The sequence below is a fragment of the Meleagris gallopavo genome, chromosome 14 (assembly GCF_000146605.3).
Source record: "Meleagris gallopavo isolate NT-WF06-2002-E0010 breed Aviagen turkey brand Nicholas breeding stock chromosome 14, Turkey_5.1, whole genome shotgun sequence".
In the NCBI taxonomy this organism is placed as follows: domain Eukaryota; kingdom Metazoa; phylum Chordata; class Aves; order Galliformes; family Phasianidae; genus Meleagris; species Meleagris gallopavo.
Genome location: NC_015024.2, coordinates 5,257,406 through 5,284,678, shown reverse-complemented (window position 1 = coordinate 5,284,678; position 27,273 = coordinate 5,257,406). Strand labels below are relative to the sequence as shown.

General features: G+C 36.7%; 1 protein-coding gene across 1 annotated transcript in view; it reads left to right on the top strand.

Moving 5' to 3' along the window:
• NUP210 (nucleoporin 210) overlaps positions 1 to 27,273 on the top strand; it is a gene marked incomplete at its 5' end in the record, with an annotated part of 61,065 nt that overhangs the window by 7,352 nt on the left and 26,440 nt on the right. The window contains 19 exons of the mRNA XM_019620031.1: positions 255 to 391; positions 978 to 1,109; positions 3,746 to 3,842; positions 5,272 to 5,422; positions 7,979 to 8,111; positions 8,897 to 9,055; positions 9,526 to 9,594; positions 9,872 to 9,978; positions 10,976 to 11,116; positions 12,312 to 12,449; positions 14,696 to 14,851; positions 17,666 to 17,864; positions 19,066 to 19,211; positions 20,644 to 20,865; positions 22,134 to 22,307; positions 23,539 to 23,731; positions 24,023 to 24,129; positions 25,653 to 25,757; positions 25,890 to 25,991. Of these exons, the coding sequence (XP_019475576.1) occupies positions 255 to 391; positions 978 to 1,109; positions 3,746 to 3,842; positions 5,272 to 5,422; positions 7,979 to 8,111; positions 8,897 to 9,055; positions 9,526 to 9,594; positions 9,872 to 9,978; positions 10,976 to 11,116; positions 12,312 to 12,449; positions 14,696 to 14,851; positions 17,666 to 17,864; positions 19,066 to 19,211; positions 20,644 to 20,865; positions 22,134 to 22,307; positions 23,539 to 23,731; positions 24,023 to 24,129; positions 25,653 to 25,757; positions 25,890 to 25,991 (2,668 nt within the window). The remainder of the gene's footprint in view (positions 1 to 254; positions 392 to 977; positions 1,110 to 3,745; positions 3,843 to 5,271; positions 5,423 to 7,978; positions 8,112 to 8,896; positions 9,056 to 9,525; positions 9,595 to 9,871; positions 9,979 to 10,975; positions 11,117 to 12,311; positions 12,450 to 14,695; positions 14,852 to 17,665; positions 17,865 to 19,065; positions 19,212 to 20,643; positions 20,866 to 22,133; positions 22,308 to 23,538; positions 23,732 to 24,022; positions 24,130 to 25,652; positions 25,758 to 25,889; positions 25,992 to 27,273) is intronic.

The following is a 27,273-nucleotide window of genomic DNA, read 5'->3' as shown; positions in this document are numbered from 1 at the left end:
CTGAATTGCACCCACCTGTGGAGTTGTCACAGTAGGAGAACACCGCTTTTGTCTGCCTTGGCTCTGGTGGGCTTCTGGTCTGTGCTTTTCCCATTCTCAGGCCAAACTTGCTTTTGCTGAAGTCCCTGAGGAGCTGTTGCAATTCAGCTCCAGTGAAAGTGTAATGTAAAGTATTTTGATGGCTTTATGCTAGCCTTTTGCTTTCTCTATGGCTGTAGTTAAAACACTGCTAATACAACTATTTAATCTTGTAGGTCATCCACCAGGCCGGAGGTCGCAAGCATAGAGCCTGCAGATCAGGGTGAGCGCCAGTGTTCCCAGAAAGCTGTTGTGCAGGCACGGTCCTCACAGCCCACACGTCTGACAAGTATCATCTTTGCTGAAGATACAAGTAAGTTCTAACTTTTGTTAGGTAATTAATTAAAAAATAATAATACATGGAGGTGATGGTTGAAAACAGCTTGTCTTTTAGAAGGCTGGAAATTGCCTTTATGTCTGTCAGACAATGTACCTGCTTAGTTTTTAGAATGATAGATATGCAAAAACAGATGGTTGAATAATTATCTTGCAGTCACTAAATCATAGTGACATAGGATTTTACGGTCTCTGGGTAGCAGTCATTAAGTTCTCTAGGATGTGAGCTGTATCTGACAATTGCACTGAGCGAACACTTAATATATACTCAGAAAATGTCTGTTACCGTTACTGTAGTTGGAAATGAAAAATGTTTAAGATTTTTTCTAAGTGAGGAAGGGAACTGTAAAGGAGGGAACTGCTTCTCTACTCTCTCTACTGCTTGTTTAGCCAAACATTTGACCGAGTGTTTCTTAGCCAAGGTCATGACCTAATTTCACTTCCTTCAATGGCCATGTCTTGCACCATCAACTTAAATTTGAAGTGTATTTTGTCTTGTTACTGATGTTGTTCGGATGATGAGCACATCCAGTGCTACTGATTTTGTGTGATTTCTCTTGAAGTGACTGGACAGGTTCTTCGTTGCGATGCTATAGTTGATATAATTCATGGCATACAAATCGTATCCACAACAAGAGAGCTTTATCTTGAAGATTCACCTCTAGAGCTAAAAATTCAAGCTTTAGATTCAGAAGGTAAGCAATTTATTATCGCTGAAACACTTTGTTGTCTGATATATTGAATATTAAAAGCCAAGCTGAGTAATCTAAAGGAAGTTTTCTGGATAACTTATTCAATAATCTATTGATTTTTGTTTAGGTATAAAACCTACATGCTCAACTACCTGAATAGGAAAATCAAATGCTACTTGATTTCCAATGTTTTTTCCCTGCCTTTTTTCCTTATTTGCCCAGGACAATTCATGGTAGTGCTAAGAGTAGTTTTGAAAATTAGAATTTAAAGTCAGTAAAATAAAGATGTCAGCTGTTAGCAATTATACCTTCAGGAGTAAGAATATGATGTAAGAAGTTGCAGTACTTGTTCTGTTGAAATATCATGTTAGGATTTAACTAAGCTGAGGATTCTGAAGAAGTCAGTTTTACTTTTCTTCTCTCTTTTTCCTTTTGACTGTGATAATCTAAATAATTTTATGAAGGGACATTTTGAGTCTAACCAAACATCTAGCAGGACATTCAGAGATGTTAAGGACCAATCACCAGTCCCTTAATCATTACAGAAGCACTCATTATTGGGAAGCATAGTTTAGGCTCATAAACGTCAGTGTATGTGGCTTAAATCCGTATTTATTAAGAGCATGAAGCTTCTGCTCTTCATTGTCTATTCCATCAGAAAGAACTGTGGTACTGGTTTAAAAAAAATGCTCTTTTTCTACAGTCTGTTTTCATGTACGCATGAACACTCTTGCAAACTAAATGATATTTAGGACAGCTAGTGGGAAGGAAATGATAGGTTATAAACAGCTCTACACGCTTGACTTGTTCATTTAGGGTAGTTAACGAGCCCATCGTGTATCAGTTTATTTGTAAAACCAACATTACCAGATTATGTGTGGCAGTATGCTAATAATGTAAATTTCTTTTTATACCAGATTCTTGGTTTGATATTTCTGCAACTTCTCAAGCGTGCTTGATGGACAAATTTCCCTTGGACACTATCCAAGTTAGAGTTTGAACAGGAGCAGAGGTTTAACAGCCAGAATGAACCTTTACTTTAGAGTGAAAAGAAGCTGAAGGAAGTTATTTATTACAAGCTTTAGGACTAAACATCCCAGACTAAGTTTCAGAGATTGGAAAACACTCAAAGCTTTGAAAATCAGTTTCTTTAATCGAAAAAATGTTTTTGATGAAAAGATTTGCAGATGGGAGAACTTTGGACATCTTGGTCAGTGAGTGTATTTCTCCACTGCCCCTCTTATTGGAGTAAGAAAAAGTGTAATACAGCTTCGCAAAGCTAGAATTTGCATCATTAAAATGTTAAACTTGACTACATGTTAAATAGTGTAATTCCAAGCAATTTTAATTATATTTCTATGTACATTTGGAGTTTTTTGTTTAAAATCCTATTTATTTGGGATTTATGGCTATATGAGACCTGTTGAGTGCTGGCCTGAACCACTGATTGAGCACCTGGTGAAGGGACCCAGTCAACCCTGGGAGCACAGGTGAAGGCAGTTCAGCTGTGTGACAGGAAAGAGTGGAGCCTGGCTGTACCTCTCTTAGACCTCTTTTAAGGGTTAATAACTGCCACTGGGGAAGGATCTCTGGTTGGAGATCCCTTCTTGGTGGAGCTTTCCCCTGCAATCTTCAGGTACGAGAGAGCAATCTTCTTCCCTTCCTTTATAGCACCTTTCTGTTGTGCCAATCCTTTGTTGTTACACTTTTTCCCATCATATTGATCTGTCCATTTGCTACAATGGCTATCTGTAATAAGTTGAATGAGAAAGTCAGTGTAGTACACAAGTTGTATAATTCTGTCTTAATCTTTTTGTGGCCTTAAGATATTGTAAACCTTAAAGTACAGTAATCTGAGAATACATTTTCTTTGATTCTTATTTTATTGTAGTTGCGAACAACAAAGGAAGGAACACAATTGAAAATATACTTTAAAATACAGTAAATGCTGATGTTTATTTGTCCCAGTGGACACTGCAGTTCAGAGCAAGACCTACCCTGAAATTATAATAAAATCCTTCAGATTAGCAGCTCGTTGTACTTAATTGTAATCATGAAATATCTTTGCTTTGTCTGTTTATTCCATTTTGCTCCTTTTTAATGTTTACTATTTTGCAGTCTTTTAGTTCAGCTTTGTAGAAAAAAGGTGTTAAAAAGTGTAGAAAGTGTAGTTTATCAGTGCTATGATCTCATGTTTCCCAAAAGGCATCTCAGACCCACGTTTCTAAGTGAAAGGGGTTGGGTTTTTTTTGTTTTGTTTGTTTGTTTTTTTGGGGGGGTTGTTTGTTTTTGTTTTTTTGTTTTTTTTTGTTTGTTTTTTTGAGTCCTGCCAATATTCAATAGAAAGGTTTTTGTAGTCAAAGGGGTGGCTGGTGCTGAGGATATCTTGGGTGCAGCTGTCTCCACTTATCCTTCATTCAGCCCAAATCTAGTGGCTTCTGTGAAAAACAAAATGATCTCGAATTTGCACTTGTCAGTGAAGCAAAATAGAATGTGAATTCTGTAGCTAAATACTGATAGAATACGGACAGGGTTCCTCCTAGGGATAAGAGAGAATTCTAGGGGAAACAAAAAGTTTTGTTCCAGGAGGGCTATATGGGTGTTATTAATTTTGTTTCAATGTAATTGTTGGTTTGTAGGAAACACTTTCAGCACACTGGCAGGGTTAGTGTTTGACTGGACGATAGTAAAAGACACAGAGGCTGATGGCTTCTCAGATTCTCACAATGCATTGCGGTAAGTTCATTTATGTTGTTCTCAAATATATAAAAAAAAAAAACTCCTGTCCTTTAAGTTTCTATGTAAATATTTCCCCATTTCTAGGCAGTTTATCCAGTGGGCATCTAAGATAATGCTTATGTGTTGGTTGGAGTATGTGTTTATGTATTTTTGTTGTTTGTTTGAACTGTCCACTCAATAGCCTGGGCACTTTCATCTCTATTTAATTTAAAAACTGATAGTGCTAATGAGCAGGTATCTCCAGGTATCTCTAATCCAGTAACTAGAGAACGAGTATTGTGCAAAAAATCCAGAAAGGGGCTCTCTCAACTCAGATTGCTTCAGGTGTCAGTCAACACCCAGTGCTAACGTTGAAATAGCTTTCAAAGTAACTAACCTTTAAATGAGAAAGGACCAAGAGGCTGCTTGCAAGCTTGGTACGGCTCACAAATCACTGAATTCCATCTGTCAAGGCAATGAGTAGAAAGCACGCACTTGATAACTAAGTCATGGTGCTTGCTTCATTACCAGTTCTGGCTCTGAAAATAAATTGATTGGAAATTAGAAGTGCTCTTTTTTTTCCCCTAACTCATTAATGAGTTTAGTGTTTTCCAGTGTCCTTGTATAGTTGGGAAATACTGTTCTGTCCATTTAAAGGAGGTGGAGTTTTTGCTCAGAAGTCAGAGAGCTCATCTGTGGCAGCAGTAGAAATAGAGATCAAGTTGTATGGTTTTCTTTGCTCCTGTGTTTCTCACCAGATCACTTCATGCCTTGTTTTGTTTTTGGCTTTTTATTTATGTGCTCTGCCATTTTGTAATGTTGATTTTATTTTTCTAGTTTTCAGCTTAAAATAATGGAACTAAAATGGCTTCAAACAGAAATGTCAGTTTCCGCCTTTATTAAACTAAATCAAATTGAGGACTGCTCAACATTTTCTTGTTGTATTCTGACAGTTTTATCTTTACACTGACACCAACATGTTTTAAATAAAACAGAGTTAGTACACTGGAATCCTGTTGTTTTTCTTTTTTTCTTCCTAGTCATTTATTAAATGCACCCAAGTTTCTTTATAGAGGTCGAAGTTGTGTTCTGGTTTGTTAAGCTGTTGCTTTTATAAACATAAGCTGTGGGGTCTTTCACATCTGCTGTTCCACAGTAATGCAGGTTTTTTTGCAGTCTACACTTACTGTAAAAACTGAGGAACTGTTATTGAAAACGTGCAGTTTTCTGATACCTTTTGAAAGCTGGCAAACAAGCTTCAAAAAACTTATCAGTCACATAAATTAGCTGCAGATATATTCAAGAATAAGTAAAATTTGGATATCTGGTCCAAGGCAGACATCTTAAATTTGCAAAAAAACATGGAAATAGCTGGGAATAGATGGTGGTGTTTCTCTACTGGTTTATAAAGATAGGTTAATTTTTATGCTCGCTTTTTGCCTTTCAGAATACTCAAGTTTTTAGAATCCACTTATATTCCACCCTCTTACATATCAGAGATGGAAAAAGTTGCCAAGCAAGGAGATACAATTTTGGTGTCTGGAATGAAAACAGGGAGTTCTAAATTAAAAGCAAGAATACAGGAGAGTGTCTATAAGGTAAGAAACTTGCATGCGTCCTATTTTTTAAATTTAGTCTCGCAGTTCTCTGTTACAGGAGTGTAGTGCTGTATTGTTTCCAATAACATCTGTTGCCATTGTGGATATCAGTGCTGCATCTCAGTTCTTACTGGATTGACTCCATAATCTGTGTCACAGAAGGTGCTAATTTTGTTCTCTGGAGCTTGATGCAATTACCTTGGTGTAGCCAACTTAACCCAGCACAAGTGCCAGAAATTGTTCAGAAACCTGACTCTGACAAAGATCCTGTGTCTGAGGAGCACTCTTCAAATGCTTCTGTGAGATTTTATTACTGCTGCCAGCCATTTGTCTTACACATCTAATGAGGATCATGCTTATAGTAGTAATACATCCAATAGGTCTTTCTGTTTCACTAGGTTTTGTTGTTTTTTTTTTAACTGGAACATTTTAGGTCTTTTTTGAATTAATAAATAACTGGAATGAAAATTGCTATCTTGGATGTACTTTTGTTTCCTATTGTGCGTGCAGTGACCGTCATACAACTTCTTTGTGTTTAATTCTACTTTGTTGGATCTTGGTTTCCAAGATAAGGCTTTGGAATGGAAATGTCAGTGCTACAGGAGAGCTCAACTGCTGTGTTGGCAGTTTTCCCAGCACTTATAGAACCATGATAGTTCTTTCTTTGTAACAGTGTGACTGTTTTTCATTTAGCTCTGGTAACAGAAAGTAGAACCATCTCAGTTGCTTGTAAATTTTAACGGGAATACTTGGCATTTTGCTGCTATCAACCTCAAGAAATCTTTGTACACAACATCGTGCTTTCTTCTGAAGTTCATCTCATATCTGCAATCTGGTTTTGAGGTTTTTGTGTTGCTATGTTTAATGTTTTTGCTTAAGCTAGAATTACCTAATCCATACCTGTAAAAATTGTTCTATGAGAATATTCTAGGTAATGCTAGTAGAAATAATAGAACGTGTTAAGAACTGTGTTTTTGGTAAAGTTCTGCCTTTGATAAGTAAGTCAACTGAATATAGTTGCCTTAAAATTATGCAGTATTAAAGACGAACTCCTTATTGATACTTTCTCTTGAATGCTTCTAGCTTAATTGTTTTCCCTTACATTTTTCTGAATTAATTTTGAGCTGATAATGGTAAGTGTAATTGAAATGCCATTACTTGCATTTACAGTTCTTTGCTTGTCATTGGTAGTTCATTTAAATCTTTCACTGCTGCCAGACTGCATGTTTTCAGTGAGTATCCCTCAAACAACTGCAGTAGAATTTATACAGTTGTCTGTTGTATTTCTAATGTAATAAATCAGTGAATTTGATACAGACTATGTAATGAAGTTATAAATAATGTTTTATGGAGGCATCTTTTTTTACAGTAGGGAAAGTAAATTTCAATGTCTGAATAGTGGCTGTGCTGCTGTGTATCTGTCCCAAGTATTTCTGTGTTCTCCCAAAAACTAAACCAAAATTATGTCCAACACAGACTTGTTTTTCTTCAGCCTTGCATAACGTTACCGAACCGTGCATAGATGGGAATTGTTTCCCTCTTTTAGTTGCTGGGGAGACTTGTGGTAAAAAGGGAATAAAGTAAAAGAAATGGTTTCTGGAACGTGTCCAGAAGAATTTCATTTCACTTTTCTTTTTGAACCATGTCCAGATGATTCCTCCTTTGTATCCATTTCTCCCTTTGAAAATGAGTAGATAGGGAATGTTTGAAGTACAAGACATGGTGCATTAATGCTTACAGATAATTCTGAGACCATAGCTTCTAGATACTGTATTGTTCTAAGTTATCAACCAGCTCCTGATGCTAAACCAGGAGTTGGGGGGGGAAAAAAAAAAAGACTAAAAGGGATGAAAACTTGTGCTCAAAACTGTGGCAGTAGATGAACGCAGCTAACCCACTAGTGCTAAAGCAGCTGCATAATGCCATGTAGGGTAAGTTTTCCCAGCAGTATCAATGCTGATGCTGGGAAGATATCAGAGCAGATTCATGTGTCAGCATGGCTGGCTTCTGCCAAGCAAGTAGTGGTCAGGCATCACTCTGCTTGTACCCATCTGGGGCTCAAGAATGGTGTCTGGTGCATGTCAGGAATGGCAAGGCTCTACCATCCTCCTGGCACAAAGCAATTGAGTTTCCAGTTTGTGTTCACTTAATGTTACAGGTTTTCATCACTAAGATAATTGAGCAAAGTCAGCTTTTCTTTGAGTGCTTTGATGATTTTTTCCCTTTTTTAACAAGGAAAGAAAAATCCCTCCTTACCCTCAATCCTACTCTCCTAGTTATCTTTCTCTTGTCATTTACGTGTTAAATTATTAATTCAGTTGCTTTTAAGGGCTTGCATAGATTTGAATAAGTTTTCTTGTCTATTTTTCATTAACTTATTTTTGCAGTTGACACATGGGGTGGACCTATGTACATTTCTCTGTCTGTGCAAATCTTAATACGATGAGCTAATTAAAGAAAGAAATGCTTTGAATGTATGGGTTTTAAGTTATTGCAGCGTGGTATGTTTCAAACAGGTGAATTGTTTTTCTTTTTCTTTTTCTCCTCCATCAATAGCATGTACCTCCAGCAGAAGTCAGATTGCTTATACTGGAAAACATCCTTTTAAATCCAGCATATGATGTTTATCTTCTGGTGGGAACAGCAATAAAGTACAGAGTTCAGAAAATAAGACAAGGGAAGATTACAGGTTTGCCCTGTTTTTTTCTTTTTCATTTCTTTTTTTTTTTTGAGATGAGGTATGAGTTTCTCACTGCAAAGAATTTTTTAAATAGGTTTAGTAGCTTTGTTAATATTTAACATTGTTTTTCTAAATCCCGGTGATGGAGTCGTTCAGAATTTCTCTCACAAAAATTACACCTTTAGAAAGTGTACTCTCACAGATTTGTTCAGGACACAAAGCTGAGGGCAACTGAAGGGTTGGTGCCGTAATTCTGATTCCACATGGACAAAGAAACTGTGTCTGACTTTCTTAGTTAAGCTGAATTGAGATTAGTGCCTTTGCTAACAGGGATTGTCCTCTTGACAAATGAATTTCTTGCACTTCTGCAAGAGTTGGTCAGCTGGCTTTACCTGCACTTAAACAAAGAAAACTCTAACAGCTAGATATGAAGTATTTTACTAGGCCTGTCATCAGTTTGTAGCACAGGATGAAGCAGCAGAAATTATCGGTAACTTGTAGAAGGTAATGTCACCAGTTTTGAAGCTGGGAATGACTTAGATGTTAGGTCTCAGCAGTGGGTGATAGTAGTTGGAAATTACTCTTCAAAGAAATGCAAATAAAGCAGGCAGCTCATTTTTGTGTGTGTGTGTGCATGTGTTCATCACAGAAGTGCTATTTTTACAAGCCATTAAAAATACTAATTTAATGCATGTTCTAGACATCAATAAAAATTAATCAGCGATAATTAGCGGCATCCAAACACTGACATATTTGCTTTTATTGTTTCATATGTTGTCTCGTTTTATGTCCAGAATTAATGATGCCGTCTGATCAGTATGAGCTGCAGCTCCAGAACAACGTGCTTGGCCCTGAGGGAGACCCATCCTGGCCGGTTGCCAGGTTGGACCAGGAAACATCTGTTGTAACTGCAATGCAGCAGGGACAAACTAATCTCATACTTGGACACAAGAGTATCCTTCCAAGGTGATGCTTTTCCATCAGATCCTTGTGGCAGGAGACAAACTTTGTTCCCTTTGTAGATAGAAAGATAAAATGGTGTGTATGTGTCCCAAAAGCCTTGAAAATCAGGAGCACCTGGTGGGGCCATGGAGAGCAGTACAGCTGTGAATTCCATCTTAAAAGAGCAGCCTAATGCCTTAAGATTCTCTAAGAAATTAGGCTGCAAAAAGATCAATGAAATCATGCCTGTTCTTCTCAGTCAGTGTGGGAATGTGATGGGACTTGATTTAACTTTTGTATTTAGAGCACTAGATTCTCTAGTGCAATCTCTGAAATGCTCACTGCCTTTTCTGGGTGGCTCGGGAGATGCTTGTTGTCAGTGTAGAAGTAGCTTCAAATCTCTCAAGAGGTACAAGGAACCACAGGAAGATGCTGATCATGACTATGTCAAAACTTTTGTATTCCTTTACTGAGATTTCAGGTATTCGCATGCAAGGTGTTTCCAGGCTACCAAACAGCACTATCTATGTTGTAAATCCTGGTTATTTAGGTTGGTACTGGCATAATTTTCCTGATTGCTTAATGTAATTTGTTTTTGTTCTTCTGTTGGTGTTTTTCTCTGTACATGCACCCTTTTGTTTCTTATCTAACTTTATTTTGGAAAAGTGTTTGTGAAATGGATTTAACAGTAAATGTTGTGCTTTCATCTGTAATAAACAGCTTAAAACAATTAAAGGACATCTTAAAATGTGGGCTAAAGCTAGAATTTTAGTGTTTGTGTCCATTACATAGTTGGTCTGTACTGTTCAATATTTCCTGTTTTGTAGGATTTGCAGTTCATCCAGGTGACAGATGGGTCCTAGAAACAGGCAGATTTTATGAAATTACAATCGAAGTGTATGATAAATCAAGCAATAAGGTGTATTTATCTGATGTAAGTGAGATGTTGATATACTTCTGAGTGTCTGTCTCCTAAATCCTTCTTTAAAATTCTCTAAGCACCTTCTTTACACAGAGCTATGACTTTCAAAGCTTGTTGTTTCTTGCTTTTCCTTTCCTTTTTCTTTTTTGATAGAAGTGTACTGAATGATTCATGTGAAAGTGACCATTAGAGTGTAAGTACTGTAGAAAAACTGGAAGAAATGTGCTTCAAATATGTAGCATGCACTGTGCACTGGAAATTAAATTTGTGGAGAGCAGTACTAATGCTGTACTTGATTACAGCCCAAAATAATTTCCTCCCTTGTAGATCTTGCAATCTTTCTTATTCTTAATGGGAAAGATACAAGATAGGCTTATAATACTCTTGAGGAACTTGCAGTTTCCTTGCAATTGATTATGGGAAAAGCGTTGACTAGCTAGCTTTCATTGTTTAGGTAGTCAAGGAGATAAATTGCACGTATTGGTACCAAACGTATGGCACTCCTTAAAAACAGTAACAAAAATATTGAAATAGTTCATTTGCAAGCAAAATAATTTAATTAAATGATAGTTGTTCAGAATATTGAGTTTCTGATTCTTAATTTGTACTTATTTGCTTCTTCAGATGTAGATCTGATTTGCAGCCAAATCTCAGAAGAAGTGTGTTAATTGTAGTATATTCCCGTGGTCTTCCCATTTTGTATTTAAAGTAATTTCTTAATATTGTCATTTTAAAATATGAATTTTTAGTGCTAAATATTGCTACTTCTATGTTAACTTACATTTCTTGTCATTATCATAAGAAGTAATTATTTTCTGTGGGGTTAGTGCTGTGTCTGAAAGGCAGAGTTTCGTTTTCCTATGGAAAAGTTCTTAGTTTCAGATGAGCTTCTTTGAACTGTGTTAGTAAGTAATTTTCTCATTGATTTATTGCTATTATATTTATGGCTCTCTGCACAACATTAATGCTAATTTCACATGGCAATGTTTATTTAATTTTATGATTTTAGAATATCCGAATTAATACAAAGCTGTCCGAGGAGTATTTCGAGGTCCTGAAGTCATCTCTGAATGGGTCATATCATTATGTGAAAGCAATAAAGAAGGGTCAGACCATTATTGATGCTGCATTGACTTCAGTAGTGGATGAGGTATGTCTCTACAGAAAACTGTACTGTTGTTTCCAGTAGGCTTAAAAATAATTTACTCGCACAGTAGAGACTTAGTAGGTGGCAGACCTAATAGAAGAAAAGATAAAAATTTCCTGGGTTTAAGTGGTTGTTATTTAAACAGATTGTTTCAAATTCTAAAGTCCTTACTTCAGGAAAACTGTCAACAGAAAATTTGCTTGAATAAACACTGTGGGATTTTGCTACTAAATGGATGGCAAACTCCTGTTACACTAGCAGTGCACAGCACTGATGTATTTTTTCATGGTAGATCCTTTACGTGGGCACATACCATATCCTTGTGTAGATGCAAAGGTCTTCTCACATTCTCTGAGTGAATGTCACAATTTATTGTGGTGGGATCATCAGTGTCAAACTTTGGCCTTCTTCTGCATTCAGTTACATTTGGGAAGTTTTCTTTCATTTGGTAAGTGATGTTAAACTGCAATGAAAATCTGCCAAACAGATCAGCCTAAAAATTTCTTCAAATTAATACTCATTAACTTTCTGCTAGTTGGGCAGGCTGCTAAATGTATGGCTAACTTAGGGCGTGTGATGTGGAAGTGATTTGCTTTTGCTTGAAACTTGGAAAGACTGAACATTTCAACCCATTTGCTGCTCTTAATTATCCTTGAGTAGGATTTGGTTGGTCCTTGTGTGTGATGGGCCATACTCTTTTACTGTGTCAGAGAGGTCCAGTAACAACTTGTAAAATTTTCATTCAGGACTCCAGCAAGAAACAGTACGTTGTGCAAGAAGGTTATAGGGTGAGAATTATAGCAAAGTTATGAAGTTACAGAGGCCTGTGTTCCAGGATGGGCTGAGATTCTTCATCCACTTTGCAGAGTGGAGTTAGCAAGGACTAAATGGAATTGAGGAGTTAACAAATTAGTTTTCTAGATGATGCCTCGAAAAGCAGTAGTGGGAGTGTGTTTCTAATTGCACTTTGCCGTTAAGTGAGTGTGGACACCTGAATCTTCATAGTAATATTACTCATTTAATACAATAGCATGCATAACTGGAATGATCTGACTGACTGCTCACAAAAGCTGTTCATGAAGGATCCTTAACAACTACTTTCCTTTCTATCTGAGATGTTTTAAGTGACTTCACTAAAGGTTATTTATAGGATGTGCAGTGATGTCATTTGTGATTCTTTGCTGTTCCTTTTTTGTAGGATGGAGGTGTTCATACATTACCAGTTCCAGTGCGAAACCAGCAAGATGTTGAAATTTATGTTCCAATAGTTCTTTCACCCAGCATTTTGACATTTCCTTGGCAGCCAAAAGCAGGAGTCTACCAGTATACGATACAGGTATGCCAAAGAGTATCCAAATGCAGAAAGCATTGCTGAAGCAGATGCAGTGAGGCCTGTAACCACTTTAACTACTTATGTAGAACTGACTTTGGATTCTTCATGCACAGTGAATTTTATTTGGTAGAATTTTGTTGGATGCTCCTTGCAGGAATTAATGTATATTACAATTAATAAATATTCATCCTTTTACCTCTATCTTTTGCCCACTTTCTATTTCCCCTCACGTGTGCTCAACAGAGTAGTTTGGAATTGCAGAAAATATCCTAGGTATAAAACTCTGTAGTAATAATTGAAGATTGCCATTCTCTGTGTAGAGGGATGGAAGTACGGAATATGAGGAGACCACAAAAACCAAGCAAGATGAATGAGCAACACGCTGCCAACCTTTGCCATCAATACCCTTCACTCTCAGTATATCTTATAATAAAAAGTGTCAGGGAAGGCAAGATGGCTTCATTTATAGTATTCCCTTCTAAAGGGGCTTTTTTTCTTACATTTTTTTATGCGGTGTCTTTGCTCCCATGTTGCCTTTCATAGACTTTGTAAAGCAAGTGGCTTGTCCTTTTGTGTATGTATTGCAGCAACCCCAAGATCCTGCACTCAGGTGTTTCGTGCGCAGTTCCTGCCTTTGTTTCAGTATGAAGAAGCACCGAGTTTCAAGTCTATCTTCAAGTAAAGAGTGTACAAAAACAGGCAGTAGGACTGGCGGTGTTTAAAGTAATAGATTAATCTCCTGAGGATAAAATGGTATTCCCTAGTGTAAATCTGAAGTTATTGGCATTTAACTGAACCTTCTCCTCCTCATCTGCTTTTTTGTTTTGTGAGATCAGTTCTGCTTCATTGGTGCTTCATGGGTGCTATACCCAACCATGCCAGCAGAGTGTGGTAAAAATTCTAAGTACAAATATATACATTTTCTATACTTCATAATTTGCACTAGAGCCCAGCTGGTGGAAAGCAAACGAGCTTTTTCTGTTTTCCATCTCCTTTACAATACTTTTCTCACCTTATCTATATATAATCAAATTTCTCACTAGAGAGCACTAATTCATGTTATTCAGATAAGCTGCATCAATAGTCTTACTTTCCTGTGATATTTTTCATTTTAAAAGATCTTTCTTTTCCCTCCCAACATTTATATTAGTTTGTATTTACCAAAACTGAGAATACTTTTTCAGTCTGCATGTTCAACTGTACTCATGGTTGTTTACAGTAGCACACAGCTTGACTGTTGTTCCAGGTTGTGTATTAGCTTTTCCCTTCTACCCGATAGTTTTTGAGCCAGGCTGTTTTGAATTGGTGAACAGACTTGCTGAAAATAAGGTGAAAGGGATTTTTGGATCAAACAAAATTCCGTAACTCCTTCCAGATGGTATCAGAGTGACTTTTAGCTGTCTGTTTTTATTGGTTGTTTTGTTCATATCTGTGCTAATAAGATTGCTTCTATTGCTACTGCTTATTTAAAATTAAATAGTATGAAGATGTTTCCTAACCTGCGTGGCAGAAGTGAAGTACCATCTTGTGAAATTCAGCACATGGATTTCAACACAAAAAGCTGTTTAAGAGCAAAAGATATGTGTAGAAATTTCCTGTGCTTGCCATGAGCACTGTGAGGATCATAACATTATTTGCATGGCTGCAGGTAGATGTGCCTCTTTAGCATAAAACAAAGTAGTAATGCAAACAAGAGATGTAGATGTGTAGATGTTTTTTCTTTTTTCTCATTGTCCCATTCATTCCCTGCGTACCCCTCTTCTTTTCCCTTTAGATCCTTAACAATTTCTATTGGCAGAAGCTAAAGAATACAAAGTATCAGGTTAGCAGCTCTGAGATCCTGAATTGTTGGGTTGGCACTTTGGCTGTCAGCAGCAGGAAAGTAGTGGAGTTTTCAGAAGGACAGCAATCCCATGTGCCAGGCCTCTGGTGTGGCAGCTTGTGAAATGATGTGCTGAGTCCAAGCAGTATCAGTTACAGAGGGCTGTCAGTATCAGATTTCTGCAGCTAAGGGATATATTTGGGTTAGCAGCACTGGTGAGGAGATAGGCTATGTGGTTAAAGAAATCAGAAATAAATTGAATAGGAGTGGTAATCTTTTCATCTTGTACTTGATCTTGCTTATTTGAACGTTCTGAGGGGTTATTTTACTTATTTCTTGAGTAATAGCATTGCTGTTCAGCATGTTCCTGGCTTCTCCTGCAACGTAATCAAAGCCTTGACAGCCAGATTTTCTCTCTGTTTTCTAGGCTCATGGTGGAAGTGGAAATTTCAGCTGGTCCTGTTCTAACCAGGCAGTTGCTACAGTGACAGTCAAAGGAGTAATGACAACTGGAAGTGATATTGGCATCAGTATTATTCAGGCAATTGATGTTCAGAATCCTTTGCATTATGGTGAAATGAAGGTAAAACTTTATTTTCCCTCATTGCTCTTGAGTACAGCTTTTGGAAAGCAATCTAACCAGACAAGCCAAACAAAAAATGCATTTTGCAAGATAAGAGGTGGACTTAACTGAAGTCCATTGGGTAAGAAGTCCTTCAATAGAAAATGATGATGGGTATCATCAAGGTGTGCAAGGAAATTCCTGCCTGAAAAAGTGTCTGGAATGCTATACAACACCACATAATAACATAGATACCAAAACTGGCCAAGGAAAAATATCTTACAGATGCAAAGAAGAGAATAAGAATGAAAAATACCCATTCTGAGATGAATTTTGCATCTCTGCATGTATCACATTCTATTACATTTTGTCATGGTGATAAGTGTATGATGTAAGGAAAAGACAAGAATGGTGTATGTCATCTACCCACAGGAAAGTGTGTGCAGGGATAGGTGAAGAAGCTGCTCTTGCTACCAGTTACTCTAAATCTGCAATTTTAGATACCTTTTTTCTCTAAAATGTTACTGAGAAATAACACTTGGGAAATATTTCAGTGTGTCCTTTGGATACAGATCATTTTTGCTAATGAAACTGTGTCAATGCTTACTCCCATCTAGCTGTTCAGAGTTGTCAGACACTTAAAATGGCAAAAAGCTAAAATTACCACTGTTTGATAATTACTGCTGTGACGTAGCGCGGTGCTGCCTTCGTACATTCAGGCATTTTAATTTGTGCTTTAAATGTATACCTTGTGCAAAGAGCTAAGCATTGGAATGGAAATTGGACTGAAAAGAGGAACTTTGCTCCTGACCTCTGTAAAACTAAGAGTTAGTGTTCTGAGCATGTGAGACTCATCGGGATCCAGAGATGCTTTGTCTAACTGTGGTCGTAAGTGAAATAGGTTTGTTTATGCCAAGTGGACACCACTGAGGCCAGCAAACAACCTCCATCTGGCTGAGGCTTCACAAAAGTGGTGTCATTGTTTGTGATGGAGCACAGCAGTTCATTTAGGAAGCACATCTTGCAAGCCCTGATGCAGTGCACCTTCCTTCCAGGATACGTGCTCATCATTTAGCAACTGGTGGAACAAACTGATTGTATCCAATATTAGTTATAGTAAATACTTCATAATTGCAATGTGTTGTTATGTGCTGCACTGCTGTAATTGATAAAACAGAAGCACAACATAACAGAGTTTCTTTCAGACAGTGTTAAATGTTTTTGGTCAGGACTGCCAAATTTGTCCCATAATGAAAAGAGTGCTATTTAGGCAGGTTCCTTTTTTTTTGTTGTTTTTGATATTTTTTTTTTTTAGTATGCATGTTTTAGGAAATATATTTCCAAACCAAGTTTTACTTGGAACTACTGTAGCTACCAATGCTGTTTTTGTTGTTACTGTGTTTGTTTTCTTTTGTTTTGGTTATAGGGGCAAATTTGCACTTATTTCTGTGCTTGGATTAATTATGTCAATTCTAAAAGATGGATTTCAGATAGGTATTGAACTTCACGATTAAAATAATTACTCTGGTCTTTAAAACATATTTATATTTATACAAGCTTGCTCCCTGAACAACCCAGGCTTTAGCAATGCTGTTTGTTAGCAGCGTGACAGTTATCAGCCAGAAATGCAGAAATTAGGATTTTCAGTTGCAACTTCTTATCCTCGAGCATAAGTCAAAGTCTGAGAGTCAGGAAAAAAATACTTCTCTCTATGTGAGCTTTCAGAGCAGTGTATTGCATAACCTGAATAGGTTATTTTTGAATGCCTTTGTCCTTGTGCTCGGAATTATATTCTTCATAGAATTACTCGCAGGAATTGTATTTACTAACTTCAGTGAGCAAATTTTAGGAATATTTAGCTGTGTTCTGCAAAGGTTACAATTTTAACTCTGCCATATGATGCAATATTCCATCTTTCAAGCTGTTTGCAGTTGGTTAGGGAGCTAAGAGATCACAAATGAAACACTTTGATCATAGTGATTGTTTTGAAACGTGCAGTCAGTCAAAGATGTATTCTATAACATTAGTGGAAAAACTTGCAAATTAGAATAACAAATAACTGAGTTAAGAGAGGTTGTCAGCATCAGATATGAACATGAGGATCGATTTCTGCCAGTCTTCTTTTAGGAAATAATCTTTTTGATTTCGAAAGTATCTCTGGCATAAGGATTACTTGCTGATGCAGAAGGTTGTAAGATTAGGCATTAGAAATCTGGTTACTTATTTTAGATTCCTGACCTTAGAAGGGGGAAACTTTAAGCCCTGGAGACCTTTAAAAATGTTTTGCCAACAGAAATGCACAAAAATGAAAATGGAAATATTATTTTGGAAGAATGGGCCTTTAGTCCTCTGAACTTGTACAGATGCGTTGCTGTGAGAGGTGCAGGCTGGGGAGCCTTGCTAACTGTGAGTCTAGCTCAGACGTTTATACTGTGCAAGTCAAGGTTGGATACTAAACCTGACCCAGGTGGGGATGATACCTCTGGCAAATAACACACCTTGAACCTCACTTTACGGTTAATACAGCAGAAGCAAGAATATTACAAGTACTGGTAGAGGGATCACCAAAATGATATGATCTTGAAATCTTAAGGGATAAGATCACTAAAATAGCAACAAGCTTTTCGTGTTTTTTTCCCCGATACCTTTCTGTGTCGGGTAAACACAACAGCAAGTTAGAAACTGGGAGAAATTACTTTCAGCCATTAAAGGGAATTCAGTAGCTGAGAGATGTCTACAAGAGTTAAAATAAGGAGAACATGTTGGAATCTTCTTTTTCCTGGTGCCTTTTTGTAGATTTTATACCTTGCTGTCATATGTTTCTTTCCTGTTCAGGTGTATGTAACTGAACCTAGCGGGATGGAGTTCATACCATGTCAAGTTGAGGCACGGGTTGGCCAAATGTTGGAGCTGCCTCTGAGGATTAATGGTCTAACCAACATTGAAACAGGCGAGATAGTCCCATTAAGCGACTGTTCACACTTTGATCTAGTTGTGGAAGTAGAAAATCGTGGTGTGTTCCAACCACTTCAAGGTGATTTAACCCTTTTTCCCAGGTGTTTCTGTATCTCTTTTAAATCAGTGTTTCAATTGCTGTGTGTTCATAGATATATGCTTCACCCATGGGCTCTGGATCAGAGTAGATACAGTTTTGTTTTTGAAAATGTTTTTATTTTTATGTAGAACTTCTTTGATATTTCTGACTTCTTGAGAGACTCTGAAAGCATTTTGGCAACTAATTTATTGGAGAGTGTGCTGTCTGTTATCTCTGTTCTGATGCAGAATTTTTAATGTGCTTCTATAACAAAGCTGATAGTGTTTGAGATACATTAGAAGATCTGCCATGATGCTAAAATTAAAAATTGTTTTCCCCTGTTTGTTCAGAAGTGCTTTCTGAAAGCACTGAAAGACGCTATTGTTTGCTTGCAAGGAATTAAGTTGATCAGCTGATAAATTCTGCCAAAGCTCTGTTTGTTAAGCTCATTACTTAAAAAAAAAAAAAAAAGAAAAAAAGTGTAGTGAGTATAGAATATGCTTGTTATTTTCAGAGAATGCTATTAGTATTTCTGGGCTAAGTGGGCAGTGAGCAACACAGTTGTTCCTGCATCTGCTTAATTCAGTACGTAATTCAGATGTACCATTGGATTTTTGCAAGTATCTCTTGTATGGAAGCTCTTTCCTGTGCCACCAAGCCAGTAAAACCAGTCTGTGTTGTACCATCTGTTCGTCTGAGAGGCAGCTATTTTAAATATCAGTGCATAATGTGCTGTTGCACTGCACATTGTTTTGTTTTTCAAAAGGGGAAAAAAGATCCCCATGCTCAAAAATGTTCTCTGAGTAAGCATGAAAGTAACTTAACCTCAGCTAGAGAGAACTTGAACTGTAGGCATTGTGTTTTGTGCAGGAAAGCTTGTTTGTGCTTAAACACCAGGCTCTTCTTAAAACAACAAAATGAAAATACTGCAGTAAGAGCAAGTCACATTAGTTTACACCAGAGAAAAGATTCATGACCTGCTTTGGACAATGGGAAAATAAATAAGTTTTGAGATGCTTCAATAAGAATTGAATTTGAGATGGAAGACAGCAGTGAGCATTTTTCTTATTCAGATGGAAAGTGCATCTCTAGTTCACTTCTGGTAGAAATGCTTTCGCTTAGAAAAACCACGTAGAGCTAAGGTTAGAGTGCCTAGGCATTTGTCTTCAGTGTATATTTGTGTTCTTAATTTGTTTGATAGGAAGACTTAAACCAACTGCTGATTTTTGTAGTGGAGTCAGAGTGAAAGCTGAAACTCAAGGATACACAACACTTGTTGTTAGTTACACCCACGCTCACGTCCGCCTCAGTGCTAGCATCACCATTGCTGCTTATCTGCCATTAAAAGTAAGTCTGATTTATTGGTTTCTATATCAGTCCATACCTTTAGGTGATGAACTGCAATTTGATATTATGTAAGTAAAAGGTTAAAAAAAAAAAAGGAAGTGGTGAATGGTTGATTAACAGGAAAAAAATCATATGGTTTGTTTTGGATCATTGTGTTCCAATCTCCCATTTATGAGACCACGTTTATTCATCTGTATGCTAGTAAATACTAGCAAGCCCCTTGGGGCATTATAGCATGATTTTCCACATATAATTTTAAGACGTAGAATGATTCTAGATTACTCAATAGACCCAAAATACATTGGCTGGAAGGATAGATTAAGTGCAATTTAAAAAAAATGTGTACTTATGTTTTATGTGCTTGAAAAATAAAGGTAATGATTTCTAAATCAGGGATTAGATAAGCTTAAATATGGTGAAGATTTTTTTCTTTAAAGCAGAAAACAATGGATACCACATTATTTTCCCTCTTTTCTATAGAATGAAATATTTACTATGCCCAGAAATAGAGGATGTATGCAGTTGTCTGTGAAATATCTATCATAAAAGAAATTTATAGTGTAAAAAGTAGGGGAAAAATAAGCAGGAGTCAAAGGGCAGGCAGGCACTTAAGACTGAATCTTAGTTTTCCATTGAACTTTTACCTTTGCATTGCAAATATACCCAGGGAGTAAATGGGAGAAAAGAGATACTGTTATGTCAGCTCTTCCCGTGCCTCTGCTCTCTTCCTTTCTGAAGGCACCTGTGGGAGGAATTGAACCATTCTTTGTTAGCTGTTATTTCTTTCTTACTAAAATATTAACTAAAATTAGGCTATGGAATGCAAACTAGAAATTGGTGTTGTGTATTAACACGTGAAGTTAATTTCTGTGATGATAAACAGCACAGATTGTCGTGGTGATACACATTAATCTGGAATGTATTGTAGAGGTTTGAAGTAAAAGTTCTGTAGAAAAATAATGTGCCTAGAACTGTGCCAGAGAGAGCACTGTCAACTGGGAGGAGTTTTTGGAAGAGTACAACTTGACACTGCTTCATTTATTCAAGTACCATCCATTAAAAAAAAATAATAATAATAATAATAATAATCTAATGTATTATTTCTGTGCTCAGAGAAGTATATTCAAGGTCTTACTCTTGTGGTAGCTTGTCATGAAAGAGATGAGATTAGAATGTAGATAACTTCTTTCTGTATCCTTCAACTTCACTGAATAGAATCTGAGCATAAAATTCAAGTAGGTGATAAGTAATTGTTTTGGTGCTACTTGTTTCTTAAATAATCAGGGTTACGACCCATTGCATAGCAAAATCACAGCTTAATCAAAATGACAAATAAACATAGCACTTTGACTAGAAAGGAAGTTTCTTTTGCAAAGAACAATTGAAATATTCAACAATAAAATCATTAATCTAGAACTGTCATTCATTCCAGACTGTTGATCCTCCGTCTGTTGCTTTAGTGACTTTGGGTTCCTCTAAAGATATTTTATTTGAGGGAGGACCTAGACCATGGGTCCAAGAGCCTTCAAAGTTCTTTAGGAACGTCACGGCCGAAGATACAGAAAGTGTTGGTCTGTCTTTATTTGCACCTCCTATGTCTCGAAATAACATCCAGCATTGGGTTCAAGTATCCTGCAAAAGCCTGGGAGAGCAAGTAAGTACTAGAGGGTGTTTGTATCATCCTCCATCAGACATGGAGCTAAAGCAACTGAGAACAGGCTTTGAACAGATTTGGTACAATATACCTTTGAAATACTGCGTAGTTATAGTTTTTACAGAAAGCCAGTATAAAACTCACCTAAGTACGTGGTTTATCTATTTTGTTCATTGTGATGCTGATATAGGTTTTATAGTGTTTCATAATGTTATGTTATTAAGTGGTTTATGATGAGTTTATTGTAGTATAAAGCCAAGTTATAGTAACCTTATGTTTTAGAATGCTTTCAAACAGATCCTAATTACCACAGCTAATTTCAGTTTGCGTAAATAGGAATGTAGCAGAAGACAGTAGACTGACTGTTCAGTCTGACCTGCTCACCTGCACCTCGTTACCTGCCAGTGTAATTGTGTTTATTCAGACAAATAACAGTCATGTGAATGGCTGCAGTCATGTGCACCTGGTCTTTTCTCTATCAGAAAGTAGCAGAAGTAATTTGTTCTGCTTTGCTTATGTTGGCCAGTTTATAAAGCATTTGGTTTTGATTCCATTTTTTTTCTTCTGTAATTTTGAAACCTGAGCGTTTCAGAGTGGCTGCCAAATTGATTAAATGTTTTCCTCAGCACATACTGTGTAAAGCGCAGCTACTTCAGTACGTGCAAATTCAGGAAGGTGCAAACATCATTGTGTTGCCTATGATAGTGGTTGGCTGTCAGCCCTTGGTGTTGTCCAGAAGAGATCACATCTGTATGGCTCTGGCAGGTGTTAGCACAGAGGTGGATAAGGCAGGTGACCTGAGCTGCCTCAGCCTGCTGGGATAGCCTTCTCTGTGTTTACAGCCTGTGTTGCTGAGTGCCGAAGAGGGCATGTAAAATAAAAAATATTTTGGAAATATTTAACTGGCCATAAATATTGTCTTTTTGCTGTCCTACTTCCACATTAACAAGAAAAGAACAACCTTGCTAGTTGGGTTTTTAAGTTACGTAAGATTTTTCTGCATCAAGTTAGATAATAATGAACATTAATTCCTAGGAAAAGTTTCCAGGAACAATATATTGATTATGATATAGAACTCTTCCTGAAATGTGTGTATGCTTTTACATCTTACTGTATCTTCACTGGTACTGTAAAGGTACTGTAAATCCACAAGGATCACACTTTGCTTGTTCTGACGCCAGTGTATAACAATGTACGTAAAACAGAATATGCCTGAGCCTAGTACTCATCTTCTCTCTCTTCACTTATCTGTCTTGATGATTTTGTAGGTTATTGCTTTAACAGTTGGAAACAACCCCTCTATGACCAACCCTTTTCCAGCAGTTGAGCCTGCTGTTGTGAAATTTATCTGTGCTGTCCCTTCACGACTCACTTTGACTCCTATTTATGGAAGCCCTCAGCTTGATCTCTCCTGCCCTTTGCTGCAACAAAACAAGCAAGTGGTAAGTCTGAGAAATGTAACAGAAAAAGAATGTGTTCTTGTAACTTAAATCAGTGTTTGGACTTCCACATCAGAAACAAAACAGTTGACTTGAAATTGCAAGGGTAGCGGTAACTACACTTGTATCACTGTCTACTTTTGCAGAGATCAGTCTGAATGTGAATTTCCTGCAGTGGTTATTTGAATATGTTTATAAGGGGGCCTTATCAGAAAATAGAGTATATGCAGGAGCATGTGGATAATGAATTACAAAAGAATCACTGCGAGAAGCCTTTCTGACCTGTCTGAAAATGTGGGCTGAGCAGAAGGGAATGAGAGAAGGAAAACAAGGAAAACAGGCTGAACTTTTATAATAGCAACAACAAAAAAGGAGTGGGGGTATACATGTTACCAGCAGATGTTTATATGTCTTTTTCCTTGTATCATTTCATCCTAATCTGAATATTCCATTTAGTGCTTAGAGGCAGGTTTTATGATGCATGTGTTATTACAAGAATGTGTTTTGTGTGTCCTACTAGCAGAGGGGCAAACTCTGACAACATGCAAGCATCTATATAGTGTGTGCAGTGTGTATTGTTTGATGGCATCAGGAGTATTATTTAGCTTTGAAAATCTGGGTTGCAGTACACGGACAACATGTGTAGGTTATCGAGCATAAATTTTTTTCTCCTGTGTCCAAATGAATGCTGTCATTTCTCTGCCATGTGAACTGTTTCATCATATTCATATTGCTAAGCATATGTGCAAGTCACCCTAATTTGATAAAGCTGCAGTGAACATAGAGCTGATGAATCATTTTTTGTTATTCTATGTAGTAGACATGTTTACTTGTTTTTCTAGCTCTCAGTGTGTCAGGAGTTGAACTACTTCAGAGCTCTGCTATTGCTAATACATTTCACTAGATAAACAATTAGAATGTCTGTCTTCTGACTAATGACAACATTTCTCAATCTTTTGAATTCCAAAGACAATATACTTGAGGGGTGTCGTTTGGTTTTATTTTAGAGGATTTCACTGATTAAAAGAAAAAAAAAAAAAAATGCAAAAAAAAACACCTTTGTAGTTGAAGTCCAGCTTAAAGACTTAGCAGTGATGACTCATTTTAGTGAACATAACTCATGTCGTGAGTGATGTAATGAATTTAATGAAACTCAAAGTATAGTTGTTTTTTTCTTTTAGTGATTAAAAATCCTCTTGCATTTTTTCAGATCAAAACATTTATTCTTTTTCAGGTTCCTGTTTCAAATTATCGCAATCCAGTATTGGATTTGGCTGCTTATGACCAGCATGGCAGTAAATTTGATAACTTCAGTTCTCTTAGTGTTATCTGGGAATCAACAAAATCATCTTTAGCTAATATTGAGCCCGATATGCCAATGGAACTCACCCTGAAGGATGATGGAAGTGGTCAAAGGAAAATGCATGGTACAAATCAGTTTAAGTGAGCATTTCATTATTTGAAGCAGGCCAGGATTAAATCTATATGGTAGTGTTATCTTGATTAAAGAAATTAATGCAATCTGAAATCATATTTCAACTTGTTCTGAACATACATTGTTAAGTGTGTGTTAATTAACAAAAACTAGCCAACAAATCCAAGTGTGTCTTTAGGGAAGAAACTCCTTGTCTTTTGGAATGACAGTGGAAGAGATTAACAGCTACACTTCGTGTATTTCTTCCCTCATAATATTTGTTTCACTTTTCATTTGGTTCCAGGCTTACAAACTGTTCTAGTTCATCACAAGTCTGGAACTACTGCTATCTCTGCAACTGCATCAGGATACCAACAGTCTCATCTCAAGGCAGCTAAAGTGAAAACACCGGTACTCAGAGGTTTTTTTTTTGTCTCTGTTTCCTCACAATGCTTAATGTATTGTTTGTGAGTTTATTTCTTCAGTGCGTAGCCATGTAAAAATTGGACATAAATAGTTCTGAAGGCAGATTAATAACACTAGATCTTACAATCTTTGTAGCTTTTCTTGAATTTTTTTTTTCCCTCTCCATTCTGTCTTACTATCAATATAAAATATCTCCAATTCTTTTTTCTTTTTCTTCATTGTGATGTTTGGGCAAAATTACAGACTATTGTTTCATCTAGTTTCGTTTTGATTCAGTCTTCAGCAAATTGGTGAAGCTGTGCTGCTTATACTGTAACTTAGCGATGGTTACTATATTATAGGGATCATACTTTACCACCTGAGATACTTGATTTGGTATCTCTTAAGAAGTTACAGTAAGGGTACCAAGTGTTCTTCAACCATTTTGTAATTTTCTGTACTCTGCTTTTCTAAAGCAGTATTCAATATTCTTTTTTATTCTTAGAGATAACTAGAAACATGAATCTCTATACTTTCTCTCAAATTTGGAGATACTTGTTTTATTTCATTTTGGAATTTATGCGTGCAAAATTGTCCTGGAGTTCTCTTAATGTTCTTTTCTTTGTGTTTTGGAGGAATCCTTTTGCTGGTTGAAAAGTAGCTATCAACATAACTTCTACGACAGTTACCATGGGCTTATGTGGTGCTTTTGTAAATTAGATGACTGGCTTTTTTTCAGATGTATTAGAAGCGGTCTTCTGTGTTCTGCTTTCAGAACTATCCATACTTAACTTTTTTTTCTTACAAAAAACCTCAAAAATCTATTAGATGGTATATTAAGATGTCTTAATCACTGTTCCATGTTTAAGTGGAACAGTCATTATCTCATTAGGGAAAGATAACATCCTTTCTACATCAAGGAAATAATTCTACTAATAAGGTGAAATGGGTACATAATACTAACTTCCTCTAAAAAGCATTTTCCCATTCTGAGCTAATGTTGTTACCAATGAATGATTGGATTTGCATCTGGTCCAGTGTTTATGCATTTATATATGAGAGAATTTACTTTGGTTGCTTGCTAGAAAGAGTCCTAGAAAGATATTGAAATAGAAGGAGATGTTATTTCTCTGTACTTGATTGTCCTGTATAAACTTAAAATGTGTTTCTGAGTTAATATCCTCTCAGTATGTATCAGACACAGTTAATTGATCCTGCAAGGTCTAGAATTCATAGGCCTTCATTTGTTGGCATGGACAAAGATGCAGAATTTGACAGCATGTCCTGTAAATGACTTGGGATGTAGAAATCTTGCAGCTGAAAAGACAGTTAGCAGCTGAACTAATTACCTGATCTTTTGGACATTCTATTAACAGAAACTTTTCCAGATCTGGCTCTTTGTTCATCTGCTTTAAGCATCCTTTCTTGCATGTACGAGATACTTGCCCTGTTTTTTAATTTTTAATATTTAAATTAAATGTTTAATTTATAATGTTATAACACATGGTAAATGGAATTGTTTCTTTCAGTATGAATCTCTTCTACCAGTGTCTGCCACTATTGAACTGATATTAGTGGAAGATGTAAAAGTCAGCCCTACTGATGTCTCCATTTACAATCATCCTGACGTTCAAGTAAGGAATTACTCTATTGCTCATTTAATTGAGGGAGGACAGAATCAAGAATTATGATGTGTATGTTTTAGCAAAGTACAAGGAAAATGCACGATCTTATTTTGGGTGCTGCTTTTTTCTTTTTTTTTGCAGGCAGAACTGTTCATCAAAGAAGGTTCTGGATATTTTTTTGTCAATACAAGTGTTGCAAGTGTTGTCAGTGTGGCTCTTGATGAAACTCAAGGTATTGCTTTGGTGAGTGAAATAACATGTCTTTTTGGCAGTGTGAATATTTGATTGTTTCTTTTCCATGTCCTTTTTGATATTGGAAGGGATAACCTCTAACCCATAATAAAGAGCTTACAATAATTAAACAGGATTACAGATCTTCTACAAAACTAACAAAGACTTTCTGATGCTTGCACTAATATATTGACTTAATTCTTTTTATGTTTACATGATTTTATTCTTTTAGTAGAGATGTCAGAAATCTCTTACTTGCACTTGAGGCAAATAAACGTACTGGGGTTTGATTTTTAATGGATCCAATTTTTCCTAACGAGAAAATATAATTAACTGCAGCAAAATACTACAATGGTGCAATTGTGTATTCTAGAGTAGAAAGAAGGCTTGCATATAGAATGAATAAAAATGTGATCACACAGTTAGTTCTTATTCCAACAGTAAGGATAGCTGCATGATAGACTTGTATTTCAGCCCACTGGCAACCTACAGAATCTTTCACAGCTGTCTGTCCAGTTCAGCTTTACTTGTTTTCTATAAGCATATAAAATAATGGTTATGCATCAGTACTGTTGTGGCTTTATAAGGTGTATGTGTATAGTACATGATAGCTTGTGTGTGTGTATATATAGAGAGAGAGAGAGAGATATAATTTGAGCTCCTTATCAGTTCTAGTTGAACTGCATATTTGTGTGAAGTGTAATAGACATCTCTTGTCACGTCTTGCTGCTCTGGTGAAATGAATTTGATTTGTAATACAGATAGTGTGTGTCTGGCAGTTTCCAAGAAATAATTAACTGTCTTTTCTGTTTTACTGCCTTACATAAGAAGTAGTGAGAGATCTGGGAGAATCCAAACTGACACATACTCACAAAAAATTTGCCTTAATGTGAGTTTGACCTCGAATGCTTCAAAATAATAGTGGAAACTATGAAAGAAATCAGGATCCATCTTTGTGGAAGTGAGATTAGAATCTGTAAATCAAGCTTGTGTAAACTTTAATAACTATCTTTATTTTGATAAACAGATAAATTTGTAGATGCTGGAGGTGGGGGCTCTCCCAATAGCTATGAGGGCTGCTCCAGGACCAATGCCTCCTATTTTTTTTTTGCCCACAGCATCAGGACGGATGTGGGTAATTTGGCAGTAGTGGTTGAACCTTCCCAACAATATTTCATTACATTTTGTTGCCATGTGACAGATGGCAGCAGATGGGCAGTCTGACAGAATGGCATCTGACATGAAAGTGTGTATGAAGCAAATGGATGGAATTGAATTCCTCATGGGAGGGGAA